General features: G+C 41.0%; 1 protein-coding gene across 1 annotated transcript in view; it reads left to right on the top strand.

Annotated features, from left to right (window-relative positions):
- The first annotated feature begins 2,529 nt into the window (after positions 1-2,529).
- The window catches only part of dennd2c (DENN/MADD domain containing 2C), a 28,944-nt gene continuing 22,948 nt past the window's right edge, over positions 2,530-8,525 (top strand). The window contains exons 1-2 of the mRNA XM_074642887.1: positions 2,530-2,764; positions 5,696-6,785. Coding sequence (XP_074498988.1) covers positions 5,899-6,785 — 887 coding nt within the window. The 5' untranslated portion in view covers positions 2,530-2,764; positions 5,696-5,898. The remainder of the gene's footprint in view (positions 2,765-5,695; positions 6,786-8,525) is intronic.

Below are 8,525 nucleotides of genomic sequence, written 5' to 3'. Positions count from 1 at the left end.
CAGATGGGGGACCCTGGGACAAAATCTAATTTGTTTCAGTTTATGGGTCCTTGAAAAAGAAGAAATTTAGGCTACTAGACTTTGATATTAGTTGGGATTAGGCAAATTGAATGAACACATTACTTGTACAATGTATTTTCTCAACAGTTTCAATGCTTTCCATCACAGAACATCACATCTCGTCGTTACTTTGTAAATAAAAGTAAAGTCCCAGTTGTATTTATCAACTCGTGGAGTCTCGCAGGTGCAGCTCATATAACAGCGTCCATATTTCCCAGGACACTTGAAGACAACAGTATTTATTCATCGTTGACAGCTGCAGGAGTTGATGTGATGACGTCTTCCCTCCTGGATCGAGAGGATCCAACTGAACTTTTCTCACAGTCGCAGCTGCGTCAAGTTCACACAGAGACACCCAGAGGAGAACCGGAAGTCAAAGGACTTGCCTACAAAATAGTGTAGCCAAGTTATAAATAAGACAGACGTGGAGTTAGTCTGCGATGAATTGTTTATCTGTGTCTAAAAAATAAAATAGACATTTACCTGGAGGAAACAAGAGGGAAAAGTAGGTGTGCAGTGTGGAACGATGTTAGGCTGATATTGCCTCTGACAAACATATAAAAAAAAAAACGTAGACTCCTAACAATTTATCATTATTTATTTATGTGTTTATTTTTTTATTTATTTATTTTAATTTAATTTTAACTATGACTATTTTATTTCATTTGTATATTTGTGCGTATTTATTTATTTTATTTTTAATTTTTTGTTCACTTGTTTTCCTTTTAGTTCAGTGCCCCCGTTAGTATTGTCATGGGTGGAGGGTGGGTGGGATATCTATCAGTCCAAACATGTTTGTGCAGTGGATTGTCAGAGTTGTATTAACACAATACAGAAATGAACTTTGTTAAAAAACAACAACAACAAAAACAACGTGTCCACCAACTATTGCCGACCACCTCCAACAGTGTGGATTCACCTTGAATTGGTACATAGTCTATAGCAGTTACTATGTATGCATGAAGCCCTTATCCTCTAGGCCATGGCTCCCCAAACTTTTTCACGTCATGGACACCATAAACGGACACAAATTAGACCACAGACTACCCTTTGATAAGATTGTGTCGCAGGGTCCCCTATCTGATAGGATTTTTGTTTTTAGATGTTATATTACAGAAAGTGTATGAAACCCATGACCAAAATAGTAATTAATTCTGTCATTGTGTTACTTATGGATTGAATTATAGTCAAAAGAAATGATTCCCCTTTTTGCTGGGAACCCCCTGGAACCCTCTCAAGGACCCCCTGGGGGTCCCCGGACCCCACTCTGGGAACCACTGCTCTAGGCTTTAGATTGTGTTGCAGCAGATTGTAATTCAAACATCTGCATTCTTCTTCCTCCCACTCCTCTTTTGACTTAAAATGGGAATTTTGGTGTTTCCAAACTTTAGTGACAAGTCATTTACCTATATACTGTAGACCAAGAAACAGAATAACATACCATCTGCAGTTAATAAAAAGACAGATGCATTTAAAAGCCATAACAAAATAACACTGAAAGTATGTTATCAAAATATATGAATGGAAATAACACAAAATGGCGCTTTTTAATGTGAAGGTACAACATTGATTGTGTACTTTAACTTCGGAAGTTGCGAAAACTTCAGTTAAACCTGCCGTGGGTAGAAATGGAGCAAATATGATTAAAAAAAGTTATTTTTATAAAACGGTCACTATATCCTGACAGTAGAGCATGAAACAAGTAATCTGATAAAAATCCTGTTCCTCTGTGTCCTCAGGTGCTCCTAACAGCATCTGCAAGATTTCACAGACCGGAGGAAAACAACCAGTCAGAGCTGATCTGTAGTCTGCCGTCCAGCTGCCGTCTATGAGAGCCGGCTGTCGATCACTCGCGAACTCTGACCGAACGGTCAAACTAGGCAGCGCTGATCAAATATGAATCAATATTCTTTTACTGTAATGCCTATGTCTCGCCTCAAATGTTTTCAGGAACATTTTGTAGTGTACTGTTTAGCTGTAAAATGAGAAAGTTTGTGAACCGGCAGCCATGTTGAGATCTGTTGAGGAAATACCAAGCACCGCCCACCAGCCGGAGCACAGCCAAAAGGAACGCTCTTGCTCTCTCTCTCTGAAATGACCTGTGATTGGTCAAAGATTTCCGTCACCGGCTAGATTTTCTAAAGCCTGAAAACAGAGCCATGAGGAGGTGCAGAAGTCTAGTTTTCTCTCAGAACACTTGAATTACAATATGCTGAAAGGTTATTATGGAATTTTTGCCCAATGATGTCAAAAATATACCTACTGCCACTTTAATAAAAATACAGTTGCCTTTAAATTCCCTAACAAAATAACACTGAAAGTATGTTATCAAATTATAAAAAAATAGAAACAACACAAAAGATTTTATTTTGGAGGTTTTAAACGGAAGTCACACATCTCCTGGTTGGCTTGACATCAGCTAGTGTGAGTAGGAGGGCGAGGAGTGCTCTGCTCTACTTCTCTCTAGTCAATGGACACTTTCTTTGTTGTTGTGTGTAGTTATTAGTACAGCGGACATGCTCAACGCTTCATAAAAGTCCATTTGATCTAATAAGTGAGCAATAACTGGCTGTGGACTCATTCACATTGCTAACCTCTACCGGTGTGAACGATGCGAGACGACTCGGATTTTATTTGTTTCATCTTATCGAGAGGAAAATGAGGGAAGAACATGAGTTTTGCTCATCATTTTAAACTACTAGAGGTAAGTGATGAGACATATAGATTATGCATATTCCCATGTGGTGTTATGGTAACTAGTATTGATCTAATTAGTGTCTCGTTAGTGTCTTTCTCCTCCTCCGTTAAGTTAACGCGAGTATTTAGCTGCATTCAGTAATCAGCTCAACATTACCAGTTGCTGACCATAAAAATAAGTAGTTTAAGTATATTTAATAGTTAGTAGTTATATTTAATACTAAATGTAAGTATCAAATATTGTTCTGTATCAATTAGTCCTATTGTTTAATTCGGCATGCTTATAATAGTTTAAAATGTGCTTTTTAGTGCATTAAACATATTCAGAGTTAACGAAAACGTATATCCTGTATCCTCCAACAGACAGCTGGAGTAGTTTAACCTGCTGGTAAGAAGCGACTAGTGAGCAGTGTAAACTAGTTAGATAACTTTACTTACTTATTGTTATTTGTTTTTTTGTTACGGCCGAATTAAAGAGTAGATGTTAATGAGTCAGGGGAGCGATTGAGTTTCATTTATATCAAACGAGGCTTTACAATAAAGAAGAACTTTTAAAATGTCTATAGTTTTGAATGGAGTCTGGCGATATGTTTTCTCCATAACAGAACAAGGGCACTTTGTTTCTCCTCCTGCATCTATTGCCATTTTATGATTATTTATATATGTTAAACAGCAATACTAGGAATTAAACTAATTCATGCTGCAGAGTTGGCTAAGGTCATTGCAGAAAGTACAGCTACTATATGGAAATCTTCTGCAGGTGTTGTCAAATTTAGGAAAAGCAGTTGAGTTAATGAATAACTGACTAACTGAAAGCATCTGATATGTTTATTCCACTAATCCCGTCAGACGAAAAGGGTCAATTTTACTTTTAATTCTGTGCTAAAACTCTTCAGTTTGATGACACAACATTTTTGTCAATTTTTTAATATCAAAGCTGTCTTGGTCTGAGTTTATGGGAAAATTTGAAGACATTTTAAACACAAATGATCAAACTTGTGTTGATAAAGTGGTCTATCACTCTCTCACCTGTGCTGTCAAAATGAATGTTTGGATGCTCACAAACTGTGGCTGGTGATGGATCAGTCATTTTTCAGGCACTTAATCTTGATGTGTCCTTTTATGCTGGCACTTGGGCAAACCCACATTTTTCTTTTATTATAGCTTCAACTGTCACTCTACATGGTGAACCACAGTCGTACAACACCTCACCTACAACATGTTGTGTCATGCCGTCCTGCTTCGGGAGGGCGTTTTGTGGTGGTTTTGAAGGTGCAATTAGGTTTGATTTAGCTGCGAAGTGATGACGGGGTACTTCAGCTTCATTGGTCCCCTGTCTGGTTTCTACGTTGATGAGTCACTGAGTTTCACTGGAATATACATTCTGCAGAGTTGACAGCCTAATAAATGTCAGTGAAGTTCATTTTGACCCTCTGGCTCTGTCACTTGATATCACAGCACCTTATAGTGTGCCTCACTGGCAATAACATTTGACTTTATCTGTACGCCATGAGAAAGGAGGAACTGACAACTTTAGACCTGTTGGTAAATGTTACTGTAACCGCTGGTATATTTCTGGATTTACTGTGATTCAAAGACAATGTTTGATTACCATCAGATGGTTTGAATATAGATGATCCAAACATAGCTCAAACCAGTGGTTTCAACTGGGTGCAAATCTCCCCGCACCATAATTATGGACAGTCGGCTGATCCTTCTTCCTGCAGCTCAGGAAGTGCAACTCATGCCTTCCTGTACAACATACCGCACACAGACAAATAATGCAAGTGGGTCAGTTTGCGAGTCGCATTGTCATCGCGTGGTCTGGCAATGATCGAGGCAGCATTCCAGCCCGCACACACGTACGTTTGATTTAGGTCAAACCCGAACAAAGGCATCACTTGCAAAACTGACTGACCGACTGTCTCTGGTTCAATTTATTCCCCCGACCCCCTTCTCGTACAGCTCTGCAGGAATGCAGCTCATAGAGTTATTATGATCATGAGCTGTGCAGTGGAATTTTACCATGTCTCCCCTTCTCCACATTTCTCTCAGCCCTCGGTCCTAATGTGCAACGTGTCCAAATGGTTTGGTTCCAGCAAGCCAGGAGCTGCAGTACAAGAGTGTACAGTGACCGCATTGATGTCGACTCAGGGATTATGAGTCGGGGGGGATGCCGCTGCAGAACTTTACATCAAGACTCAGTGTTTGATAGCATCTGGTGAGACGGATCAAGATCACAGATCATAGCTCTATACCATACATATTCTAACCATAGCACAGAGCCATCAGTTAATCCGGGTCTATCGTCCTGTATGTTTTTGATCTTGCGTCTGATAAATAGCTAAAGCATTTGAGGAGGTTTTATTTCACTGCGTAGAAAGGTGTGGTTAAAGTGTTTTCCATCATTCACTTAATTGTCTCTGGCTCTGAGAATCACGTGTTTTCTTGCCTCTAAAGCTCTTTGAAATCACATAAAATGTGCAATCTTCCCACTCATCTGAAACACAGCTTTGCAAGAATAGACTTAATGCTTTGCTGTATCATTGGCATTTTGTATTTTGCCAGCTATGTGGTTAAGAACGACAGCTACAGAGAAGACAGAATTCCCCTGGGGCTAGAGGAGGGTGTAGGGGCAGTTCAAGACACACAGCAGCAGCAGAAATCTGCGGGAACCTTGTTCCTGTCACTGTCTTTCCTTATTCTCTTACTGCATTTATTTTTGGATACCGACCTTGACAGGAGCCCATCCTTCCTGACCTTCTTTTTGTCCCTTCCTTCAAGTTGTAGTAGACTGCTTCAGATGTGCGCTCTTTCAAATGTAACTGTGTCCTACCTGTGCTGCCTCAGTATCCCTTTGACCCTGCCGTGTGCTGTCTGGACTTGTTTTTAAGTACAGTGATTGATGAGTAATCTTTGTGTCTTGTCTTCTCTTTAGGTTGTTTACGAGAGGAGACAAGGAGGAAATGACACTCTGCTAGCACAATAAGACGCACAAAGGAATCAGTTACAGCCATAAACCTCGTGGCGCCCCCTGCTTTTACTCATCGTTTCTTTTATTAATTGACAACAGATTACGTGGCTTTTGCCTGTCCGTCTTTGTGAGGAAATCCCCGATGCATTCGTTTGCCCCCTCTCAACATGCTGGCTCTGAGGCTGGAGCAGGGCAGGCGAGGGGGTGGTGAAGTTGATCGCCTGCAGAAAGGGGCCACTGTGGCTCGGCAGGGCCGCCAGTCAGGGAGGCCCCCTTCTCACGAGCAGGGCATCAGCACCATCAGGGAGAAGATCTCTCAGTGGGAAGGTCGCAGCCAGGATGCCGGGGTGAAGGAGCATCCTCCGACCGTATCCCGAACTCTGTCTGGAGATGTCCTGGGCTGCAACGGACGTTCCAGCGACGGGTCGAGAGGGGGGCTTCACACAAAACCTACCTACTCACAATCTAAGAGTTTGGACTTAGATTATCGGGAATCCCCGGCACAAGCTGGATATGGTGTGGTTGGTAGGAAGTCAGAACCTCTGCAGAAATGTTCCACGGAATTTTCAACCACAACCCCAGGAAATAAACCACTTGCAACACAAATGTTTGCGTCTCCCAAAGGGGAGGCTAACTCTACAGGTAAACCAATCTTCACCGCCAACGGCGACCAAAAAACGGATCGTATCTTGGATGTTGAAGTAGTTTCTAAACTTCTACCTCTGTCGACCGATTACCAAGATGACAACATGCCCGCTGGAAACTTCTACACTTCTCGGGGTTTCTGGCGTAAGCTGGAGGGAGACAGGCTGCTGTGGGAGAAAGGAAGGGAGTCTTCAGGTGAAGCTCAGCCTCCTCCCAAACCTCTGCGGACATTCCAGTATCGGGGAGCCAACAACAATATCACGGGGCACGCCGTGCGACGGGACAGCAGATCCCCTCATAGCAACCACTCCAATGGGAGGAGTAGGAGGGTGGCCCACCCACCGAGCTTCCCACCTCCTCCATGTCCCGTAGCAAAGACTAATGGGCTTTCAAGGCATAAAAAGAACAGGTGAGCCAATGCACTAAAAGCAGAGCACAAATAACTCTTGAAAACTTTTAAAAAAATTGAAAGGGGGTGGAATTTCTTTCAGTGGATCTGAATCCTGTGTTTGAAGAAAACAGCTCCTGCTGATAGAATAAGGAAATTCACAAATGCACATTAAATATTCAGCTTTAGACTCTGGCTAAAACAGAGATCTTATTGAATATCAACAGTTTTTTGGAGGATACTGAGTCTAATTGTTGGCTGGGGTCCGAGGTGTGATGACATATGATATCTGGCAGCATTGTTCTCTATTGTCTGGATGTGGCCTAGTTCCTCAGCGGCCACGGGTCCAGGGTCATTATCTACAGGCAGGAACACACAGCGTCTCACACTCGCTGTCTCTCATTAAATGAAGGCTAAGCAAAACAAAACACAACTTGTAACCCATGTGTACATTTAGATCAGGACTTATTAGGTTCTCTGTAACTGTCTGTCATGTCCGGGTGTTGTCTGTCATTATCATCTTAACACTGTCCAGGAGTTGTTGAAAGAATATAATAATAAAATGCAAAGATATAATTAAGATAATAATTTGAATGGAACAAAAAGTCAGCCTAGAAGTAATTAAGTGAATTGACTTTTGTTTTTTGTTGCTCATCAGTTATCAGTCATTGAACTCCGTTAATCATACTACTCATGAAGAGTAGGGGACGGTTTATTGGAATTAGGGCTGTCAATTGATTAAAATATTGAATCACGATTAATCACATGATTGTCCATAGCTAATCGCGATTAATCGCAAATTAATCACACATTTTTGATCTGTTCGAAAAAGGACTTTGAAGGGAGATTTGTTAAGTATTTAATACTCTTATCAACATGGGAGTGGGCAAATATGCTGCTTTATGCAAATGTATGTATATATTTATTATTGGTAAATCAATTAACAACACAAAATAATGACAAATATTGTCCAGAAACCCTCACAGGTACTGCATTTAGCATAAAAAGATATGCTCAAATCATAACATGGCAAACTGCAGCCCAACAGGCAACAACAGCTGTCAGTGTGTCAGTGTGCTGACTTGACTATGACTTGCCCCAAACTGCATGTGATTATCATAAAGTGGGCATGTCTGTAAAGGGGAGACTCGTGGGTACCCATAGAACCCATTTACATTCACATATCTTGAGGTCAGAGGTCAAGGGACCCCTTTGAAAGTCGCCATGCCAGTTTTTCCTCACCAAAATTTAGCATAAGTGTGGAGTGTTATTTAGCCTCCTTCACGACAAGCTAGTATGATTCCTTAGGTTTTTGAAGTTTCAGATGATGCCAGTATCTTCACTCTAGCTTTAAAACTGAGCCCGCTACAACCTAAAAATCGCAAGTTGTGTGAATGCCATAACATGTTATCGCGTTAACTTCGACCGCCCTAATTGGAATATAACCTTTTAATTGGGGAAACTCCCCAAATAGTAATAATAGTTGGCCAAATTATCACAGCATGAAATGATTTTTATCCACCCAATTAAATAAGAAGTAGCCCAATCTGGCAACACTGCACCTAATGATGAAAACGCCTAATTGTGGTACATTTCTGTCATTTTACAAATGTTAATTGTTTAGTTTATGTCAATAACTTGTCTCTCACCTCCAGTCTTTCTGCCATATCTGCACAGTACACACAGTTAGCCCAGTTCTACAGGGCTCCTTGTTTACCAATTTAAGAGGAAGTCATTAGCTGTCATTCATTCCTATGCATT

This window comes from Sebastes fasciatus, chromosome 8 (assembly GCF_043250625.1).
Source record: "Sebastes fasciatus isolate fSebFas1 chromosome 8, fSebFas1.pri, whole genome shotgun sequence".
NCBI classification, from domain to species: Eukaryota; Metazoa; Chordata; class Actinopteri; order Perciformes; family Sebastidae; genus Sebastes; species Sebastes fasciatus.
Note: the sequence above shows the minus strand (reverse complement) of the source record. Positions and strands in the feature narration are given on the sequence as shown.